This window comes from Thunnus thynnus, chromosome 5, assembly GCF_963924715.1.
Source record: "Thunnus thynnus chromosome 5, fThuThy2.1, whole genome shotgun sequence".
Lineage (NCBI taxonomy): Eukaryota > Metazoa > Chordata > Actinopteri > Scombriformes > Scombridae > Thunnus > Thunnus thynnus.
The window spans coordinates 32,797,239-32,820,696 of record NC_089521.1 but is presented as its reverse complement, the minus strand read 5'-3'; the positions used below and the strand labels follow the sequence as shown (position 1 = coordinate 32,820,696).

Below are 23,458 nucleotides of genomic sequence, written 5' to 3'. Positions count from 1 at the left end.
AAGTGTTGCTGGGAGGATTGTTATTGTTAGAAAAATGTTGTTGGGTTTTTTTCTGTCACTACTATCTAATTTTCCCTGGTATCCTATGAGATCTTAATCATAAAGGGGACATAACATGTTTTTTGTGATTTTCTGCCATTTATATACTGTTATGATGCAGGATGTCTATATTAAACATGGTCACAGTTCCACAACTTGGAGGTAAACGTAACTAAAAATGGCACCTTCAAGTCAAAAGTCAGGGCTTCAACCTGCTCTGGACGCTTTGTTTGCAAAGTTACCTCTACTTCCTCCTCAAGATGACATCAGATTATTTGCAGATGCCAATAAACGGCAGTCTGTTCCATAGTCGTTGCTGCTAAGGTTGTTGCTAAGGTTTCCCCATGTGTTATTTGCATTGTCCATGTTTGTATTTTGGATCAGATTTCAGCTCAAACATGTTTGATGTATTTGAGAAGTTCATATGTGGAGCAAAGAACAATAAAAAATAGTGAAATCCTGCTACTATAGTTTGTTTCTGTAGCCTCTGGAGCTGCAGGAAGCTTCCTGAAGCTGACCAATCAGAACAGAGTGGGCTCATCAGGAGGGCGGGCCTTAAAGAGACAGGAACTAAAACGGCCTGTTTCAGACAGAGGCTGAACTGAGGGGCTGCATAAAGGACCAGTAAAAGATAAATAAGAAGTTTTTAACTGGAAATCATGCAAAGATATTCCAGTAGAATATAAATACACACCTGGAAATGTGCAGCATATGTCCTCTTTAACATGTTTTAAGAATTAACTGAATGCTGAATTTGACTAATATCTTATTGCCTGGAGTCACTTCTGTGTCCCGATCAAAATACTTTTTTATGATTTTGAAGCTGGTTCTTTATATTTGATGATACGTATTCTGTACACATTTTAGATTTGGTCGACAGAAAAAACACTAAAACATCTTTGGAAGCTGCAGTGGTATGTTTACACCACAGGGTGGCGGCAAACACGGTGAGTATATTTCCACCAGGGGCGGAGTTACACATGTAACCCCACCCTGACATCCAGCTTGTATTGATAAAACTGTTTTACCCTTTGGCAAATCAAATTTCTTAGTCCCTCTTTCATATGTTTTTTCTTTTTGTCTAATTCATATTTGCTCTGTTGGCGTGTGCACAGTTAAGTACAATACTGCAAAGAAAGAGGAGTGCACACAGCCTCTTCATTCATTCAGAGCTCAGCCTGCAGCTGCATCACACTCTGTTACTATTTCTGTCAAACTCCGCTTTAATGCACATTACACACTCAGTACAACACAGAGAGGATGGGCTGGCACACACACATTCAAAACACACACACACACATACACACACCATTAGTGGCAGCATGTGGCTTCTCTAGTGCTCTCTCTCTCCCTCTCTCTCTCTCTCTCTCTCTCTCAGACATACACAGAGGCTCGCTCGCCCTCAGTTGGTGGCTGGGTGTGTGTGTGTTGGACTGAGCGCTCAGATGATGATGAGAGGGAGCTGAGAGAGCAGCGATGTGGAGGAAGAGGAGGACGACAACAAGCGGTGTTTAATCCGGAATAAAACTCCAGTCCAGCTTCTGGTTTCTGGTTCAACACGAAGCTTCCAGATCCAACCTTCAGAGAGGAATCGAGGATTTGATTTTGGGCTTTATTTTTAAGTCGAGATCAATTTCTGTCCTTGAAGACAAAACCTGTGTGTTTCTGGGCTCAGATTTGAACAACAAATCCAGATTGTGGTTTGATAAGAGGACTCTGTGGTTTTACAGACAAAATCTGGATTTTCAGCTTCTGTTCTGCAGATGAAGGAGAAGAAGAACAGTTTCTCTCCTCTTTCTCTGTTTGGAGGCTGAAGCAGCAGAGCAGATGGTGAGCGGCGAGTGTGTGTGTGTGTGTGTAAATACTGTATGTACAGTAACATGCATGTGAAAGTGAGAGAGTGTTTGCTTTCATCTGTTCACCTGTATATGTGTGCATGTAAACTATATGGCCAGAAGTAAGTGGACACCCTTGTCTACATTAGTGTACTTTTGGTCAGTCTGAGTGAGTCTGTTTTTCCTTTTTTGGGTCCGTTGGTTCAAATGAAGGGAAATTAATGCTAGAACATACTAAACCTGCAACTAATGATTATTTTCATTATCAATTCAATCAAAACAATGAAAGGATTTGTCTATAATATGTCAGAAAATAGTGAAAATGTCGTTTTGTTCAGCCAACAGTCCAAAATTGCTTTAAAATGACCTACTTAATAAATTGATTATCAAAGCAGTTGTTCGTTAATCTTCTTTCAATCAACTAATCGGCTGAGATTTTAGACAATAGTGTGCTTCCACAATATTGTGTTAACAGCTTATGTTTGTGTCTTTCCTGTTTTAACATGACAATGCTCCATAAAGAACCGATCCAACACCTTTGGGCTGAACTGGGACACTAAGTCGGAGCTAGGCCTCATCAGCCAACATCAGTGTTGGACCTCACTGATGCTCTTGTGGCTGAATGAGAGGATCCAACATCTGCTGGAGAGAATGAAACCTTAACGAGTGGAGGCTGTTATAGCAGCAATAACATGTTAAACGACATACGGATGGTTGTCCACATACTTTTGGCCATGTAGTGTACAAGGAGAGAGTGTGTGTGTGTGTATGCTTTTAAAATAGAGACTCTAAAAGCATGTGGGAGTGAGCTTGTGTGTGTGTGTCGGTTGTTTATTTGCTCGTCCTACCTCCACCGTGGATGCTGCAGTGTGTTTGTGCTCTCGGCCTTTTGGACCGAACGCTCGGCTGCCTCGTTCTCAGGCTGTTTGCAGGAAAAGTGCAGCCACAGGGGGGGGGAAAGCCTGCCTGTCAGAGGCCATTAAGCAGCTAGCGGGAAGCTACGTTAAAGCCCAGAAAACTGGAGCGATGCAGTGCAGATGAAGCAGGGAACATCACGTCGGCAGGACTTCAATGACAAAATCCAAACGGCAGAGTTTGAAAATCGAGATAATAGTCCAACATTTTTCCACATAAACACATGGCTGTTTTGCTGCTTTTTATATCACAGTGTCAACCTACATACAGGAACCAGGAGGATGAAAACTTGGTTTGAATCCCTGAACCATCTGGAAAACCAATAAAAATGTTATGAGCTGATTTACGGTCATCCTGATCAGTTACTACAGCAAGAAAAACCTGATTTGATCGAAGAGAGATCCAACAACAAACCAAAGATTAAAAGAAGTGAAATTAGTTTCCCCATTCACTTCAATAGAAGACGACAGTAACTTCTTCAGCAGCAGCAGCTAGTGGGCATCAGAGGAGCTGCAGATTAAGGTGCTAGCAAAAAAATGCTGGCTCACATCATGTGATAGTAGCTGTTTGGAAAACGCAAAGAGAGAAACCGGGTAGGTAGGTGGCGTTACTGTTCACCACTGAGTTAGTTTAACCCACAGGGGGATTGGTCTGACTGATCAGTCGTATTTGTCCCATGAACATTATTTTCAGCCAACACAGAAGTTGTGGAAGATGTTGTTTGGAACAGTTAACTTAAAGCAGCTATAATCGATATTTTTACAACACTGTCTGAGATGTCAGTGTGTAATGTGTTGGTCATGGCTCGTAGTGATGAACCTACAGAGAATTATCAGTGACTCTGCAGCTCCTCTCGGCTTTACGGAGCTTTATAGTGAGTTTCAGGTCATTGTTTATGTGTCCGGCTGCAAGTTTTACTGTTCTGGTTCACTCTCAGGGCTCTCATAGCGTCGTTTTCAGAGAAAAAGCTGTAAAAGCCACTGTACACTACCTGCTCAGCACCAAACGGCAAACAGATACAGTTAGCTGTAGACTAGCTGGTGAACATAGTGGAGCATTTAGCAGCTAAAGAGCCAGATATTTCCCTCAGGAGTTGGTAGAGAGCAAAAACAGAGAGTGAATATTGGACTTACATTCACCAGGTGGACAGAAACATGACTCCTAATGAATGATAATGTTGCTCCGTAACTGTTCAACATGTCAACTTAAAAGCTGACGATGTGTAGTGTTGTATTTGCAACTTGTGTCGTTCCCCTTCTTCTCAATCCTGCCTACAGTATATCGCCAATATGGACAAACAAAAGAGCATCAGAGTTAGTTAGTTAGGCTGTTCAGAGCCACTGCTGGACCTCCAATTATGGCCGCCAGAGAGTGCGTCATACTACGATGGTTATCAGATAACACATGAAGGACGTGCTGTATGATGTAATGGTGTTCCTAATATTTTGTCCACATCATTAACATACATGACGGGGCAAAATATTAGGAACACTTTTTAATATAAAGCTCCAGTACACCAGCACCACTCTCGACCCTACGACCTCAGTAATCAACGTAAAGTAGAATTATCACCTTTCTGACAATGTCGACAAAAACTGAAAATGTAAAAGCTTCATAAAAGTAGAATTTATGGCAGAACTGTTGTATTGGACTGCACAGGTGTTGCTAATAAAGTGGCTGGCAAGTGTATTTACTACTACTGGTCTTGTTTAAATTCCTTTGAATGAAATCTCCAACAAAACAGCAGATGTGTGATGATGACACGACAGTAAAAACAGAAAAAAAAGAGTGAGCAGGTTGGTGATGGCTGGAAGGGAGGGCCACTCTGGGACCAGTTGTTCCAACACCATCTGGACTCCAGAACAGGCGTCTGTCCTGCTCAGGGATTGAAATCACAGTTTTTAATCTGTGACCCGTCACTACTATGTGGGCGGCATTTAATCTGGCTGATGGTGCTTTTGACAAGCCGATTGGTCCCAAAACATCCGTAAAAGTAACTTCTAAAGGTACTGAAGAAATTACTCTCTTCACTTTGGACAACTGGAAGTGTGCTACAAAATCAGGTGTTCTCTTGGAGAAGGAGACATGGAGCAACATAAAATCTGCGTTGGAAGTCACTACACTAATTTGATTATTTTAAATAGAATCTGGGGAACAGAAAATGAAGAGCTTTAATCAAGGTGATGTGCTTTAAGGAGGAATCTTTGTGTGATTGGTAGAGCTTTTAAAACTGGGACAAGCCTCTCCTGGCTGCATCTAAGCGGAAGTTCACAGGTGTCATTCGGAAAAAGTATAAAAGTAGCAGCCACACGAAGATCTTTTTTCCTTCTTATGGTTCTGATCCCGCCTCCTGACAGAAAGTTGGGTCACCAAAGTTTTTACAATTCATCCTGCGGGGGACATGAATATCACAATCCAGCTGATGTTTTGGTGGCACAAGAAGAAAAGTCAGGTGATCACCGAAGTCAGTACGATGCATCTGGCAACCATGATGATCTTGGTGCTAATCCATCCAGCAGATGTTGAGATATGTCACAGAATAATTGGAAACCTGCTAGATATAAAAGTCAGGGCCAAACCTATAGTTGGTTCACTCCGGTCTGGTTCAGTTATTGTTCATACAGGGAAAAATCCAAGTGAACTCAAATGTCTCTGTAAGCTATTAGGATTCATGAGTGTAAAAACTTTTATGGAGATCCATCAAATGGTTGTTGAGACATTTCACTCTCAACCAAAGTGAACCGAACGACCGACAAAGACTCGTCGCTAGCATGGCTAGAAAAGGTTTTAAGGAAAAACGTTTTTATATTTCTATTTATGAGGAATTGAAAAAAACGTTGGTATCAGTACTGAAAGTCAGGTACGGTATCAACATTTTTTAAACCAAACCTAGTGAGTAGGCTGGTAACCAATCAATCACTATCATCTAAGTTTAGGGCTTGCACTTAACGATTACTGTCATTAATGATTTATCTGCCAATTTTTTGTCTATAAAATGTCAGAAAACAGTGAAAATGTCTGTTATAATTTCCCAGAGTCAAAAGTTACATCTTTAAATGTCTTATTTTGTCTGAACAACAGCCCAAAACCCAAAGTTATTCAGTTTACTGTCATCTATGACTAAGAAAAGCATTAAATCATCACATCTGAGATGCTAAAACCAGCAAATTCTTGACATATTTGCTTAAAGAAATGACTAAAACAATTATCCGATTATCAAAATAGTTGCCGATGAATTTTCTGTCAATCAACTAATCATTACTTAAGTTACATCTTATAAGTTACTCAAGATAAGAGCGTCACTTACATCCTAAAATAAAACAAATACAATCTATATAAAAGACACCCGTCAAAGATCGTTCTTGGCCTTGAAAGGTTGGTAGACTGTACTTTACAGATAAACCTGCCGGGTAAAGTTTGAGTTTAGGTGGATCTGACGTCTTCGACCTCCATCCGGCAGCCTTGGCGCTCGCGGTGTTCTTAAAAGTCACCAATCCAAAGAAAGAGACGCCGAGCGGGGCACAGAGAGAGGAGGGGAAGCTCCAAGAGACGACCGAATGAGAAGAGAGATGGTGGATCGCGGGAAAGCAGCCCAGAGCGACTTCAGTTCTTGATGAACGGAAGATGACATACCAGCCCCCCTCTACGTTTGATTTTGTTTTTGGTTCTCCGCTTGCGGCTGTATGTGTGTGTGTAAGTAACAGTGAGATGGTGTACATTAATCCCAAAGTAAAACTCTCTAGGATGAAGACATCACTGGACTCTGTGTTTATTATTCGTCTGAAGGATTTATGTAAAGCGAGATCATGTTCGTCTGTAAATCCTTCTTCTGACATGATTCTCAACGTCCATCTGTTGTTACAACCATCGGACACAGAGAGGGGTCAGAGGTCATCTTCTCTTTAAGATACTCTGGGGTCTAATAACGACCCCGCTCATCCTCTTACGAACTGCTGTAGTAGATCTAATATGACTGACAGCTGTCCCTCATCTCACTTCTTCTTCTTTTTTTATTTTCTTTCACAGCCTGTTAGTTAATGCTGCACCTATATACTTATAGGACAAGGAACATTAGTGTCCATGCTTTCTTAAATGACCCATATAACACCTGAAGCTGATCAAACTCTTCTTCCATTAGTAAAACTGTCAATTATCCAAAACAATGAAGCGGCGTCTGGTGGTCGGAGGTTTAAACATAAATAATATAAATATGGCTCCTACGGCACTGTAGGCACTCGTTACAAAGACGTTGAGGTAACTAAGATAAAACCAGGCGAAAATTGCTTCAGTGACATTTAAATTAGTACATTTCAACGCAAAGCTGGTCCTTGCTACACACTGAAATATAGTCATCAGAATCTGTTGGGACAATGATTGTATGTGCGCCAGAAATCTAACACTTAAATGCCCAAGTGAGAGCTAAACTTCTGCAAAAAAAACCCCCAAAAAACAAAAATGACTCTGCATACCACCCAAATCTTACAACTCAGCTTGCAGCAGCAGCTCACTGTGGATCGACCAATCAAACAAACTGAAAGCATTTTCGAGCCCTTTTGTGCAAAGTCGATGCAAACTGCAGTCTCAAACTAACCCCCGATCTCCTCCATAAGAGGTTTTGCGGTATTATAATATCACGCTGCTTCGCCCTCGGTTGCTTCGACAGGACGAAGAGGTCACGTCCCTAAACTTTGTCATTTTAAGCTTTTAAGCAAACGACCAATGTTGTGGTGAGAGCAGTCTAAACCTCCAGATACCCTGAGCATCACATCAGCACTTATGCTCTATACATATGTAGAGGATTTGCTTGTGAATATCATCCAGGAACGAAGGCTCTGACGTTTGCACTTCTAATTTTTACTCTCTTGATGACGTAAACTGACGTCAAATATTCTTTGGGAGTCACGTTGGTGTCTCTCCATATATGTCCTCCCAGTGTCTCACTCCTCTACCTGCATTGTAATTCCTCTTGTTCTGTAATGTCAGTTGTGGCCTGAAGGCACCTTACTGCCTCACGCACTCTGCAGCAGAGTGACTGGCATCTTTGTGCCAACTTAACAAAAGAAACACCTGCAACAAAAGAAGGACCTTGAGGCAGCGTTTTTCTGGCTCTTTATAGCAGCTATAGACGGATGATGGAGTGACAGCACTTTTCTTTTCCTCTGCGGCTTTATCTCTCGTGCACACTTCCCCCCACTGTGTATCTGAGCGCCCAAAACTGCCACATATCAAGAAAGGGAAAAGTGGAAAAAACAAACAAATTCTTGATTGTATAAGTGAAACAATGCTGACATTGAGCTGTATCTGTGGCGTACAGGAATTGCGAGGGGGCGTTAAGAAGACAGAAGTTGGCATTGACTTTTTCTCCTGTTTTGGTGATGTTGGATGAAAACACAGAGGATTATTTCACTTCATCATGAAGCTCCTTGTGTGTTCTCTCTGAGCAAGAAAGAATGAAAAGGATTGAGGACAAGTGAAATGCTGTGAATTAAAGCACAACTCTAGCCTGTAATGCCAATATACTGTAGACCAGCTCTGCTAGAGACTAAGCTGTTGATGTTTTTTTAATCTACGTACTCCACTTAATCTTGCATATTGCGAGTTGCACTCTTTGTGGTGGCTGAGAGGTTTGAGAAACAGGCTTGTGACATGAAAATCAGCAGTCTGAATCTTTGGACCAGCTGGAAAGTGCAGAGCATGGAGGGTGAACGAGTAAATCTCTCATCTCCTACCAACAAGATGAGTGAAAGTAACAACACACAGAGCTGAAAGAGAGCAAAGTAAATCTAAACAAAGCTCACAAAGGATTATCGTTTACAGTAGAGCAGTGAAGTGGGATGAATTATTTCAGTCATGCAGGGATCAAGAATGAAACTCCAGTGCATTTTCTCATGTCTCATAGACAATGTTAGGTGACTGACAGTTGGAGCTCTTCAAGGTTGAGAGGAAATGAAACTGCTGGTTGACTCATCATAAACAAACTGGAAATATCTGTTTTTTGATAAAAACTCAAAAAGGTACAAGCCTGTGGACATAAAAACTGCCAGCATTTCAGTAAGAAACATCCAATCACAGAGCTTAAAGGGGACCTATTATGGTTTTCCTTATTTTCAAACATATATATATATTGTTAAAATGTCGGATGTTCATGTTAAATGTGGCCAAAGTGTCCAATGTGTTTTCCTACTTTCAGCCCGAGCCGACGTCGATTTGTGAGGATTTCTTTATATGGTCGTTTGCTCCAAGCATAACACGCCACTTCACTGCTCCGCTCCGCTAACATTATGGTGTTTTTCCATTGTTTTGGGGGTTGTCACATTGACCATGACTCCATTACACAGCACAGCAAAGTAAAATAAGTTGTTTACTTGTTAAAGCTGTGCTGGTCGTCTGCAGCTCTTTATCAGTCATCATCACTGTGGCTGTTTCTGCTTGTATTATTCCTCCCTGTATTATTTCTAACTTATCTGCTCAACAAACAGCTCCAAATATCTCCATACCTTGTTGTGTCGACCAGTTTTTAGCGCCATAAACGAGGCTCAGTGAGGAACATGTATCTTTTACTGTAAATTCTTCACAATAAAAGTCATTTAAAAGCTTTTAATATGAAGCAGCAAAAGCAGGAAATGTTGGGTTTTCATCAGCAGTAACTTAACACGACTCCGATACGGCTGCCCCTTAGAAGGCTTCCGAAAAGCTGGCCAATCAGAACAGAGTGGGCTCATCGGGAGGGGGGGCTTTAAAGAGACAGGAACTAAAACTGCCTGAGAGACAGAGGCTGAACTGAGGAGTTGCATAAATGGCCAGTATAAGACAAATAAGGAGTTACTAGAATAAAAATGTAGAGCTGAAAATGAGCATAATAGGTCCCCTTCAAATTGTCGTCTGGCAAGCAATTTTGTTTGAGTATGAAATGTTGCAATTGATTTGTCTGCACAAATCAAGATTATTTTACAGCTGTAAAATGACATGCTCGATACATATCTTGATCAAATTTAAGGGATCTTTTTTTAAAATGTATCAATGGCCAAGATATACTTATGTTTTTTTTTTTGTTTTTTTTAAAATCTCTGTTACTTTTACTTTTTATTTCTATGTTGAGAAACACAGAGATTATCATTAAAAGGAATCTTTAAAATGTCAAGTGGCAGTCAGGAAAAATAACTCAACAACCAGCTGTGCTTTTCCACAACACGACCCCAAATAACATCTTCTCCTTTCTTTCTGTCTTTTCTGTTTTTCAGGAAGCTCTCCACAGCTGGACGTTAGTGTGAACCGGCAGAGAGCGAGGACAGCTGGATGCCAGCCTGAAGCTGCAGCAGTGTTGATGTGACAGACATGAAGAACCTGGACCAGTATGGACGAAATCACCTGGAGAGTCTGTGTGAGTCTGGACGGATGCTTCATCCTTCATCTTTCTCATATAGACAGAAATAGATCATTATTCCATCTGTAGTCCAAAAAATGTTGATCTGCTTCCATAGTCTCCACAGGTGTTTAAGAAGCAGACAGTAACCTGTTTTTCTTCCTTATTTCTATTTTCCATTTGGTGTTGCAGTGCTGTTCTGACTTCTTTCTCTCAAAGCTCAATGAAATTTGTAGAAAAATCTCAGGAAGATGTAAGTCAAAACACTGAACTGTTTGAATAAAGAGGTTTATGAAAAGAGCAGGTCTGTGTGCTGTCCTTCTACTCCAAGAAAAATTGGATACAAAGAATCATCAGGAAACAAGACTTATTGAAAATTTGAGGTAGCAATTTAACCATGTCTTCAAAATGGGACACTTCCATTAACAGCACATTTGGTTGGTTGCTGTCTGGGTACAGACGAGTTATTAGCTCTGTATCTTGCTGACTTTTAAGCTTGAGTTGCTGATGAGTCAGACGTCTGGTTACATAAGACAAAAATCTCCAGACTTCAATTAAAAGCCAAATTCAGGCAACAGACGGAAGCCGGTTTGAGTCCACAGATGAAAAAGTGCAGTGATAGATTAATTCATTAAAGCATTAAGCATTAAAAACAAGGAGGTATTGAGTTTTGGAAGTTTTAAGGATGCAAATTAAATGCTTGTTAAATGTTTCTCGTGTCTTCCAGTCTGTGCAGCCCTGTCCAGTCTGTTGTTGGTTCTACTGGGACTGCTGGGCTCGGTCCACGGCTGTCCCGGTGGATGCACCTGCTATGGTAATACCACTGACTGCTCTGCTGTCGGCCTCCTCTCTCTGACACCGGTCCTGGCACTGCTGGACCAGGACTCCCTGATCCTCCGCCTACCCCAGAACAACCTCTCCTCGCTGGGCACAGTGGAGCTGTCCAATCTCAGCAGCCTGGAGCTCCTGGATCTTTCCCAGAACCACTTTTCCACCCTGCAGCCTGGAGCGTTCTCAGGACTGAGCGGCCTGCGCTGGCTCAACCTCTCCACCAACTACCTCGGGGCGCGCCTGGCCCCCTCTGACCCCAACAACAGCTCAGAGGCTGCCCAGGGCTTGAATGGAAGTCAAGGGAGCACTGGCCTGAGCAAGGAGGTTTTCAAGGGGTTGAGGCGGCTGCGAGGGCTTGACCTGTCCTCCAATGGCCTACTGTGGCTGCCTAAGGGCCTGCTGGATGGGCTTCACAGACTGGTCTGGCTGTCCCTGGCCAGCAACCAGCTCGCAGCTCTGGACAGAGTCACCTTCGAGCCCCTGGTGGGGCTACAGCAGCTCCAGCTGGCGGGAAACCCCTGGGAGTGCGACTGCAAGCTGAGGGACTTCAAGCACTGGATGGAGTGGTTGATTTACAGGGGTGAGCGGGGTTGTTAGCCTGCCTCTTCAAATCTCAAGTACTCTGAAGTTGATAGTTTTGGCAGCCGGCTTACAGTGTAAGATCGTACTAGAGCAAATCACTTTGTATTTCCAGTCTGTACTTCAAAAGCTGCCTAATCGAAGCAATTAATCTCTGCTCTGCAGGATAGATGTATGCTGAGCACAGACATCTAAGAATATAATGACCTCTATCTCTTTCAATCCTCCCCTTTCTTCCCTGTTTCTTTCTTTCTCGTATCCTCCACTTCATCTTCACCCTCCCTGTTCTTTTTCCCCCTCTCTTTTATTGTTTCCCCTCTCCCCGTCTGTTTTATAGATGGGCAGGTAGATGCGATGCAGTGCAGTCTCCCGGGGGATTTGAAGGGCAGGGACATCCGCAGCGTGCCAGCAGAGATGTTCAACTACTGCCTGCAGAGCCCGACCAAGGAGGGCTCATCAGGTTACGCCACCCGGCCTCCCTGCCCGCCCGGCCGGGTCAGCAGCAATGAGGAATGTGTTCGCCAGCGCTACCGGCCCATCAGCGTTCGCCGGGCACACGGCACGCAAATTGTTGCGGGCGTAGTTTGCGGCACAGTGTGTGTCATGATGGTGGTTGCGGCAACTTACGGCTGCGTCTACGCCTCGCTGATGGCGCGTTACCAGAGGGAGATGAAGAGCCGCGGCCAGCCTCTGATGGCCGAGTCCGGAGCCGACACTGACCTGGAGGACGGGCAATCCCCGACCTCACCAGAGGAGACGCCACCTAAAGAGGCCTGCGGCATCGTCCACGGGTATCGAATCAGCAGCTTCTGACCCGCCGCTGATTTTAGATCCTTCCAGAGCGTTCTGGCTGCTTCTGCTCTCCTCCACTCTCATCATTGATGAAAGAATGCCTGGGGAAACCCTGCAGCTCTGTGATTGTGCAGGAAATCTCTGGGCGGGGACTGATTGTACATCTAATGGACTGGACTTAATTCAGTGAAAGTCGAATGCTGCAGCACTTCTTTTAATGTATGGATGCTCTGTGAATTGTTATTCCCTGCGCTGCATCTCTCAGCCAGCTTTTAAACTCCTCTGAAGCTGCTGTTTTGCACTTCTGCACCTTGACTTCCCTTCATATGTGTTTTCATTTCTTCTTTAGTAATATGAGTCTATGTTTCTGTTCAAGCTGTCTGTCTTTGTATCTGAGCCCAACAAGCACAAGCTCCAAAAGTACAAATGTCTGTGAATCTGTGAAATGTGAGACTTCTCCTGATGTTTGCTGCACAAAATGTATTTTCTCTTGATCAGTGACTTGTATTTTTGTTACCTTTAATATTCCCACTTTGAGAATTAAGTCTTTGTTCCTCTGTTAGGTGGATGCCCTGTTGAATTCTCTCCAAATAGCACTCTTTAAGTTATATCAGCAGTCAGGGAAATGCTGCTTTAAGCTTCATCACTGAGGTAAACTGCATTCAAACAAATACTAGAGCTGTACCGCCACCTACAGGGCAAGCTTTGACCTACAACAGCTTACAATCCAGCACAAACTCTCAAGCTCAACGGCAAACAGTTAAGAGAACAACTATAGTCCCAACATAGCAAAGTAGAAACTGAACAACAATGTTGCTGCTATAAATGCAGATGTGAGGCTATTGGTCAACATGTAGTGTAACCTCCAAATGTGTGTTTTAATTTATTTTGTCCACATTTTCTGTGAGGAGCACATGAAAAATGGTCTCAAATTTGAGGACTGTTAATCATGCCTAAAATAATAAACTCTATATTTATCTAAACTGTATTTTTTCTTATCTTCACCAAAATCTGACAACCAGCCACACAAAAAAGAAAGTTCATATGATCCCAAATTCAGACTTTTTCACAAAATCCAAACCAGATAATACAACAGCAGCTGGGAAATCAATAAAACATGGATCAAACCAACAAAAAAATAAACTGGATCCAAAGCAGACAAGGTGTCCACACTTGGGATGAAATGGTGAATGTTTTGGGATTGAGACAAAACAATATATTATTCCTTGGCGTTGAACCATACTGATGAAATTCATCAACTCCCTGGTGAATTCTATGATCATCACAGTCTCACACCAAGACCATAGACTGTGAAACAATATGGACGTAGTCATGGTGACATCACCCATTGGTTTGTGGACGGCCATTTTTAAGCTTTAGGTTTGGAGATTTGACGGTTGTCATCATCGGATTTGACCATCGCCATCTTTGATTTTTTTGAGGCAGAAGTCACCATAGTTGGACGAGAGGGTGGAGCTGACCCTAGCGCTAGCTGCTAGCTTGGTTAGCATGGTGAATTTACAGTCTATGGTTAAAGGTAGAATTGTGAAATTTACTTGTATTAATAGTTTTTTATTGCCAATGAGTCAACAGGTAGTAATGTAACGTAAAAAATTAGACCTTCCCCGACTTTCTCTGTTGTCTGTAACAACCTGTGGACTGATTTCTATATAGAGGATCTGCGCCGAATTTTCTGCAGAAGTCCAACGGAAGTGACTTTTTTGCGTGCTCCAGAGTGCTTTGCCTCTCTCCTGCTAACGTCAACAAATGATTGACATAATGACATAACAAAAATGGTGCTATCTGACTAAAAACACCCTTCAGATATTAGCTCTCCAGCTAATGAAACAGCTAGCTGCCTCCCTTAACCACTACACATTTCACAATGAAACATCCCCGCAATAACAAGTCGCCTCAACAAAGGAGCATAAAACAAGCTCCAGAGCGATAGCAGAACATAGCTTACCGCTTTTGTTTTTCCTGTTGGTAGTCCAAAGGTTGTAATAAGCACACATTTCACAACAAAACCATAGCGCGTTGCTGCCCGACCACAGCTCACTGAGCCTACCGGTGTTTAGTAAACACGGTTGATACAAAAAGTTGTATACAGAACCTTTAACTCTTATAATGCTAATGCTAATTTTCGGTAGTGAAAAACAGGCTTAAATACATTAAAACACAATGTACTTACCAGAAAAACTAAACAGCTGACTCCTTATAGGGTCTTTTAGTACAACCAAACACTGAACAAGACTTTTTTTAGGCGACCAAAATGTTACAATTAACTTTCACAGACTGAAAACACGCTGTAAAATATTAGCAGCTACGCCTTTACTCTGTGAATCTGGGGTTACATCATGGCTACATTACATAATCAATGCTAGCAACTTGTCAATCACAAGGTAGCCACACCCTAAAGCAAGCTTTATTGTCTATTTTACTCCAAACGGGACCGTAATTTACAAAATGAACATCATGCTGTATTCGAGAAGACTTGAAACTTCACTTTTCAGACTGGGAGCTACTGGAGCTACCCACTTAACTAAGACTCAGTGAAGAATATCACTCTATATCATCAATACACTCTAACCTTGGGAGTTATATTAGCAAATAAGATTATTAAAATATGAAAAAAGTAACCTCTACTGTGCGTTATGATGGGGATGGAGAATTGGATGCTTTTAAAATCACGTTAAAGCGACTATAACTAACTTTTTCTGGCCGCTAGAGGGTAAGTGAGACTCCAAAACAAACTCAGCATCAGTCACTTCTCACCCCTCCCCTCCTGTTTCCTGAGCCCCTCCTAACTACAGACGCCTGGATACAACACAACATCACAACATACAACTTCTAGGAGACAAAGAGGAGCTGGAAGACAGCAAGGTGGAGCCGGCAGAGGGAGAGGAAGGAGAGGCAGACGACATCACATCGCCCTCTAGTTTCAGTCCTTTGGCTTCCTTTAATGCTCTCCATTTCCCAAATGCCAAACCCGTTTATCCTTGTTTCAGTTCTTTCTCCGCCCTGCTCTCTTTTTGCACAGGAACATCGTCTTTTCAGTTTAATCAGTATTGTTTGGGATTCGGTCTAGTGGCTGAAGGATCATCCATCACCTGCGGAACAGTCTGTCTGGCCGCCGTTTAAATCACGCCACTTTATAACCTCTGTTAGATTGCGGGCAGAGTTACGCACCGTACTTTGACAACAGCGGGCACACAGGGCCAAGATAACAACAGAAAGGCTGCAGGCAGCACAGTGTGGCTGAGAGTGATAGTACTGCTCATTATACATATCAGATGTTCATTTGATCAAAAGTAAACGTCTAAAATCTTAATTTATACACCTTTAAAGTTGTCTGATACCTGAAAAACCCTTTTTATTTAATGAAAAATCTTTTTTTCTTGTTTAAAGGATGTTTTTTTGTCAATTTAGAAAGATTACACTGTATACCATGTACAGTATCTGGTCTTTTACCACCCATGAGTTGATAAAAAATGTGACCAATTAAGGAAACAGTGCAGAACAAAATCAATAAGCAAAATCAATAAAAACAGCAACTCACAACATATCTTAGATGTCCTACAGATGAGGTGAAAATCACAGCTTTTCTGCTTTTTTAAGAAAAGGAGAGTTTGAAACTCACCTCCAGCCATGGCGGTCCTTCCTTCAGATGACACCGTCACCGCTGTCGTCGCCATGACGTACTTCACTCCTGTTGACAGAGAATTTACTTTACTATAGACGAGCTGATTAGAGATACATTTAATGACGATGATAATAATCTTCCCACAAAAAATATACTAATAGAAATAATAAATGAGGGCTAAGGAGATGGTCGGAGACGGACCTTTGTCGTTGACGGGGTAGTAGTAGAAGCTTCCAGGAGTATTTTCCACAGCCAGGCGGTACCACAGCGGGAAGTGATCGATGGTGAACAGGTTGTCTTTATCAGCTGGAGTCAGGAACCTCCTGTTGAGTTTAAGTTCAACATCAGACAACATTTTCCTTTGAAGACGTGTCAACCTTTGTTTAATGTGCTGAAAGAGCACCAAACTACTGAAATGTGACTTCAGCGATTTTCCCCCCTCAGTGTGGGCTTCCAGGCTTTTGGAGCTACAGTTGGCTGGAAGGTCTGTTCAGCAGACTGTAGTTTTAGCCTCAACATGAACAAAAATATCAAAACCAGCTCAGTATAGTTTAAAATGCATCTTTTGACAGCAGCCATGGTGGAAATCAGATTAAGGAACTTTCTGACCTGCCAGTTAACTGAAAATTGTTAGAACAAGACAACCATTCTGGCAGAAATAAGGCTCCATTTTTAAAATTTACAATCTGGGGTTAAGAATCCGTCTTAAAGGACAGGTTCACTATTTTTCAAGTGTGTCTTAAACCAGCAGTCAGGTGTCCATATGAACAGTGAAAGAGGTTTTCCTCGCTGTAATCATTCCTCCTGTTCATACTGGATATTAAAAGATCCTTCAAATGTGCTTTCAATGGAAGTGATGGAGGATAAAATCACAGTGTGTCCACACAGTCATTTAAAAGTCTGTGTGGAGCTTATATTCAGCTTCATCAGTCTGAGTTAGTCATATCAAGTGGATATCTGACACATTTACAGTCTTTTTAGCATCAAATTCCCTCTTTGTGTTTCCTCGGACAGTGTTTCCCTGTTGAGCTGCAGGTGGAAGTATAGTAACAAAAAGAGGGACTTTAACTTGAAAAGTGTGAATCCGTCCTTTAATCCGTACAGCGTCTGCCAAGCTGTGAGTGAACATTACTTACTTTGCCACTCTGGTTTCCACTCCTGCGTATCTCATGATCCTCATCAGGCCGGCACGAGTACCGAGGAAGGCCGTCTCAATCCCTGGCTCCACCCTGTGCGACACACACACGCGCGAACGGTGAAAGGTGATTTGCAGCTTTATAACAGAAATAATTACCATATATAAATCAGTGATTTTGCAAAATAAAAATATCTAAGCCAAAAAACATATTTTCCACTTTACGTCTACTGTTATCTAGCCGAGCAGATAGTTGTGTATTTATTTGTCCAGGTTTTTTGGATCTCTTACGTCTCTGCTGCCATATCATAAAGATGAACTGAATTTAGTTTATCGTACTCAAACCTCTGAATATTGAAAATATTTGTATCTTTAGTAGAAAATATCTCCCAGTTGTTTTCTGGGTCAAACATAAGTGTGAGTGTGTCTCCTGTCTCACCTGTCGTTGAGCATCAGGGCGTTCCAGTAGGCTTCCAGCGGAGCCGTTACCACGGCGTCAAACAGCGTCTGCTGCAGCAACAACTCGTCACCTAGGTAACGGAAAGGCTTGGTCAAATGAAGGTCAACCACACACTGATCACTTTTAAATCAGACCCTCTCAAATGTTGTCGGGTCCAAGACTAATGGAACTAATGTTACAGCAGGAAAGAGACGACGTTAATCACCTTTGATCAGGAAATTTAAGACTTTTTAATACGTTTTTTTTTGTTGGAACTAAATTCAAAAACGTACACTCGAGGTCGGGTTCCTTCCCCAGCAGGTAGCGGATGGCGGCCTGCAGCTGAGAGTACTTTCGGTGAGCGGGGTCGATGTCTGTCTCACAGTAAGTCCTGAAGAAAAGAGGTTTATTAAAAAGGTTTATTAAAAACTGATTTTAGAGATTTAAAATTGTGCAAATCCTGAATCTCACTTTATTCACATGGCTCTCATCTTCTTCCATTCTACTACCTGGACGCCCATCACACATATATGATTTATGTAATTAAGCTTTGTAGATAACAGACCGATATTATAATATTATTTGTCATTTGCTGATCTATTCGACTCATTCATTTGTGTCTTCTGCACAAATAAACAGATTAAAGGTCAAATTGCTGCATCCTGATGAAATCTAAACGTCTTAAATCACGTTTCATAATGATGTGTTCTGGTTTCAGACGTACCACTCGGAGGCGATGAAGAGGTCTGGAGAGGTGAGATCATGCAGCCCTGCGGAGGAAAGCAAAAAACACAATGAAGTCTGTTCAAATTGAAAACATATAAGATTAAGAGTAAAAAGCCTTTTTACAGCTGTCAGGTCAGGTGTATGAAGTTCTTTTACTTCTGCCAATCAACAGCAGTGTTTCCACCGGAGGAACCAGGGTCTAAATGTAGTTCCTGGGAGATTGTTTTACTCCCCAAAAAAGTCCCTGCTCAGAGGGGAAGGTGGGGTTTGCAGGGGTGACCATCACTGATTGGTGTAGTTGTAATTGGTGTACCGCTTATTCATAAACCAAGGAAGTGCTCTAGTATCGATTTAGGACGAGGAGAAAAAAATCCTCTTTGTTAAGACGTAAGAGTAAAGTTTGACTTTGCTGTCGGCCTCCAAAGGTAGGAAGTGAATGAGAGAGAGAGGTGATCACTTCATAGCAGTTACGTTCTAGAGCAGAAATAAATAACCGTCAAACACTCAACAGATGATTCACTGTGGAGTTTTCAGTCTTTTCCTCCTCTGCGTTTTCATTCATTCATTACATCTATAACTCAAAACATCAGAATTATGCAAACAGGACGACAGTTGTTTTCTTATGTGTTAATATTGCATTTTTAATTCCTCATGGGTCTGATCTGCAGGATCTAACTGGTTCTTCAGATGTGGTGGAAACACGAACAGGATGCACAACAGTGACTTTTAGTTCCAAGTTTAGTTCCTGAGGTTAGTTCCTGAGGTTAGTTCCTCTGGTTCCTGGAACTTTTTGATCAAAATGGGGCTAAATACATCTATCACGGCAGCTTGGTGAAGCTCTGTGATGCATTGTGGGTATAAAACCAATGTGCACATGGCTCTCAGAGGGCACGTGACCACAGGTTTACAACAAAACAAAAAACAATATCAAAGCTGCAGAAATCATCAGAGAAAAAGTAGGTTAATTATAGGGAAGTGTAGTGAGTGATATAGCTGAATAAGTAAAACTCATGCAGGGGATTGTGGGAAATCCTACCTTCCTCCACAGACACATTTCCGATAAACATCAGACTCCCGTGACCCTTCGTCAGCGCCATGCCGAAGCTGCAGAGCCACAGAGAGGAGAGACTGAATCATACTGTGTAACAAACATGCTGCCCTCTAGTGGTCAAACCACACAGACACAACTGGATGTATCACCAGAGAAAACAAAAACCATCAACTATCGTGTCCTTTTAGTGAAATTCACTATTAAGTGATGATGAAAGAGTCTGATACAAACTGGATTTTTGAGGCTGATATTAATACTGATATATAAACAATTACAAAATCTGATAAATACCATCTAATATTATTTTATTTTTTTATAACATAAACAAACATTTTTGATGAACATTTTCAAGTCTGTTTGTGACTGTGTGGACTAGTAGTGTGCCCGAATACAAATATATTATTCGGCAAAGCACAAATAGTGGGTTTTATACGAATATTTGTTTCATACAAATATTTTAAAAATAATTTGTTGGGGGTGTTCCCCAGAGATAAAGTTGAGCTACTGACACAAGCGAAGTGCTCCAAAGGGACTCTTCATAACCTGTTGTTCCTCTTCTCCTTTCCACAAAGTTAGGTTGTAAAAAATAGGTAATACATGAAAAGTGCAAAGCAAGAATCACCTTTGAAGTTCCTCCCTACACGTTACATGGTGTGCTGTCTGTGTGTTATGGGTGTATAAATAGGTAGAGGTCTGTCTGCAATGAGGTGATGAGTAAAGTTTTAGCTCAGTAATCAGAGCAGTCGTCTATGATCTGGGAGACTCCAGTTCAAGACCCGATGTGGGGACCTCCTTCATAGGTAGTTTATTCATGAATACTTATTGTGACACTTTGATTTTCTAAAATTAAAAGTGTCATAAAAACAAAAACAGGATTTTTAAGCCTCTTTCCACTTTTATTCGAATACAAATACAGATACAAATAATTTTGCTGCCTCAACAAATACAGATACAAATACAAATACTGAGATCTCTGCACATCCCTAATGTGGACACACTGTGGATTTTGGCCTCACACACATATGGACACCTGACTGCTGTTTTAAGACAGACTTAAAAAACTGAGAACACTTTACATTTGTGTTTTTGTTTTTGTTTTTTGCTATGCTATGCTAGCTGTAACAGATGGTCATCACTTTTTGGTCCAGAGCGAAACAACTATTGGATGAATTGACATTTGGTGAAGACATTCATGTAATAACTTCGATGTTCCTCTGACTTTTTCATCTAGCGTCACCATCATGTGATGAGGAATTCATCCAAAACTCTGGTTTATAACTAAATACCTGCTAAACTAATGACATCCCCATCAGCCTCCTACTTTATGTTTGGTGCTAATTAGCAAATGTTAGCATGCTACCATGCTAATAGTCAACATTATACCATTAATCCAAATCACTGCTGTGCCAATTTGAGTTAACAGTATAATGTTTAACTGACTAGTAGTTCTCACTTTCTGTGATGCCTCAGAGTGCTGATAAATACCCCACAAGTCCAATTAAATTGTTATCAACTATTAACATTATTAGGAAAATCAAGTTGCTCATTATTTTATTGACAAAAACTGACTATTATTAACGTGAACTGCCTGTTTTCATCGATGAGTTACTGTTGCGTAAAAGAATAATGTGAGTTAAACTTTTCCTAAATCACCAGAGTTTAGAGTCGGTCTCCTGCTGCACTGACAGTCAGTCTGAGGGGAAAAAACTGGCTTCGTCACATGTTCTCGACTTTGGATTTGACTGAACTGATTTATGATCATCACCAGTTTTTCTTTACCTCCGTGTCTAAAATCTGTCTGTCTTGTACTTCAACATGTTGTTTTTCTGAATTGAATAAATCTCGCTAATCTGAATCTTCCTTAAAATGTCAAATGTTACTGTCTCGTACTTTAGATGCTCTTTTATCTTATGATATAGACAGAAAACCTTTTGGATTTTTAGTACAACCCAAGAAAGAAATTCTCTGAGAAAATACAACTTTCACCTCTAACATCAGAATTAATTTAGATTTTTTGAATTTGTTTCTTTTAAAGATGCATCCGGGACACATGAAGGATCTTTTTTGTGTCTGTGTTGTCTTTCTTCTTAGAAAGAGAATTTAAAAATGTTAAAAAAGACTTGAAGAAAAAACATAATATTTACCTGAAAGGCGTCTCATCAATGTTTGTGTAGAAATAGTCATTGATGAGGTACAGAGGTCTTTTCTGTTGGAGGAGAAGAGAAACATGTTATGATCAGAGTCGAGCCTTTAACAGTCCAGACATTAAAGGACGACTTCACTATTTTTCAAGTCAGTGTTTAAACAACAGTCAGAAGCCCAAATGAACACTGAAACTTTTTCTTGCCGTAATCATTCCTCCTGTTTATACTGAACATTAGTGTAAAATTCCCTTTTTGTGTTTCCCTGTTGAGCTGCAGGTGGAAGTATAGTAACAAAAAGAGGAACTTTGGCACTAAAAAGACTGTAACGTTGAAAGATATCTACTTGATTTGACTCATTTGGACGCTGAAGATTCATATTAGCTTCAGATAAACTTTTAAATACATGCTGTACATTTTTCTGCTTATAATTATACAGTATGCAAAAAAAAGGTGCTTTTACTTAAGTAGGATTTGGAGTGCAGGACTTTTACGTGTAACGGTGTATTTTTTAATTATGGTGTCGCTACGGTTACTTGAGCAACTTCCTGGTTGAATTTCTTACTGGATTTATTGTTAATGGAGGATTTTATTAGTGATATAAGACGAACATGCAGACATTCAGAGGGAAAAGTTTGAGCAATGTCTTTAAACTGGACCTTTATTGATCACTCTCTCTTATGTGACGTCATGTTATTTTGAAGCAGATATGAAAGTGGCCTTACAGAAACAAGTTTCTGAGAGTATAGAGATATATTTCAACATAATTTCCCCACACATTAGTTTCTCAGTACTTCTTCCACCACTGAGTGTTTAAATGTTGAACCACAGCATCCAATGAGGCCAGTAATAAAACTCTTATTTAAAATTAAACCAATATTAAGAGAATCATCCCAAGATTTTATCAAAATTGACGAATGTGATGGAGAGGAGTAAAACCTTTAAATAAAAACAATTATGATTAATATGATTAATTAGATTTGTGTTGATTCCTCACCCCCTTATCCACTGATGCTCTGATGTTCAGACTGATGCGGCCCGTCTCTCCCTTCACCATCGCTGTCCTCAGCTGGAAGATTAAGACAAGATACAGAATCAAAATACTTTTCTCTTATATTATAACATTTGTTTAACCCTTTCATGCATGAATTATGATAACCTCAGTCAGGAGTGTTTTTATTCCTCTTTAGGCATGAAAAAAAAATTATAAAACACACATTTTTCAAGGAGTTTGTCAAACTTAGTGGACAGATGATTAATCGTCATTTTCTCCCAACATAAAATCAATACTTGGACATTTTAACAATTTTATTACTCCTTAGATGTTACAAATTTTATTTACCTGCAAGGGTCTATTACTATAGAAGGATTGGCAAGATGTTCCTGAGCTGTGGAGCATTTCCAGCCGGCCGGCGGCCATCTTGGTTTTGAGAAATTTGTGTTGCACTTACAAAGGCTGGCCAATGGATGGCAGTGTATGGGATGACACACTAGAGTCCACTGTGTTGACTGATGTGCAACTATACCATCAAAACCCCATGCATATATAAGAAAACGGCTTTCCACTGTAGTGACCACTATGCATGAAGGGGTTAAAACATGTGAAGGTTCTGACTTCTTACCATCTCCTCCGTATCCTCCCACTCCACCTCAGACAGATCCACACTGTTGTAGTTTGGCTTTGGCTTCAGTTTCTTTCCATCTTTGTACTGTTGGGCAAAGGAGACGCTGTTACTGAGTGTGTGTGTGTGTTATAAATATTTAATACCTATATCCCCTTAATGTACCCTTCAGGACTTCTGCTATATTGTGACAGTACATTATCTAGTAAATCAGAGCTGCTGCAGGGCTCTAAATTTATCAATTTGCACTGCAGCTACTTTCTGTCTGATGTAATTTATGTTTGTAGTATTTTGTTCTGTTGTTTGGTGTCACATTGTGTTTTGTTATATACAGTTGCACTCATAAG

At 41.0% G+C, this 23,458-nt stretch overlaps 2 protein-coding genes across 2 annotated transcripts in view; one reads left to right on the top strand and one right to left on the bottom strand.

Moving 5' to 3' along the window:
- LOC137183651 (voltage-dependent calcium channel subunit alpha-2/delta-4-like) overlaps positions 1 to 23,458 on the bottom strand; it is an 85,929-nt gene that overhangs the window by 27,894 nt on the left and 34,577 nt on the right. Inside the window, exons 18-27 of the mRNA XM_067590844.1 lie at positions 23,112 to 23,198; positions 22,487 to 22,558; positions 21,493 to 21,554; positions 19,334 to 19,401; positions 18,296 to 18,341; positions 17,865 to 17,962; positions 17,572 to 17,662; positions 17,134 to 17,226; positions 16,199 to 16,320; positions 15,995 to 16,063 (exon numbers count right to left, since the gene is read on the bottom strand). Coding sequence (XP_067446945.1) covers positions 15,995 to 16,063; positions 16,199 to 16,320; positions 17,134 to 17,226; positions 17,572 to 17,662; positions 17,865 to 17,962; positions 18,296 to 18,341; positions 19,334 to 19,401; positions 21,493 to 21,554; positions 22,487 to 22,558; positions 23,112 to 23,198 — 808 coding nt within the window. The remainder of the gene's footprint in view (positions 1 to 15,994; positions 16,064 to 16,198; positions 16,321 to 17,133; positions 17,227 to 17,571; positions 17,663 to 17,864; positions 17,963 to 18,295; positions 18,342 to 19,333; positions 19,402 to 21,492; positions 21,555 to 22,486; positions 22,559 to 23,111; positions 23,199 to 23,458) is intronic.
- On the top strand, positions 1,423 to 13,315 carry LOC137183647 (leucine-rich repeat and transmembrane domain-containing protein 2-like). Its single transcript, XM_067590841.1, has 4 exons — positions 1,423 to 1,869; positions 10,031 to 10,170; positions 10,880 to 11,563; positions 11,900 to 13,315. Exons 2-4 carry the CDS (start codon positions 10,125 to 10,127, stop codon positions 12,373 to 12,375), a joined length of 1,206 nt encoding a protein of 401 aa, XP_067446942.1. The 5' UTR covers positions 1,423 to 1,869; positions 10,031 to 10,124; the 3' UTR covers positions 12,376 to 13,315.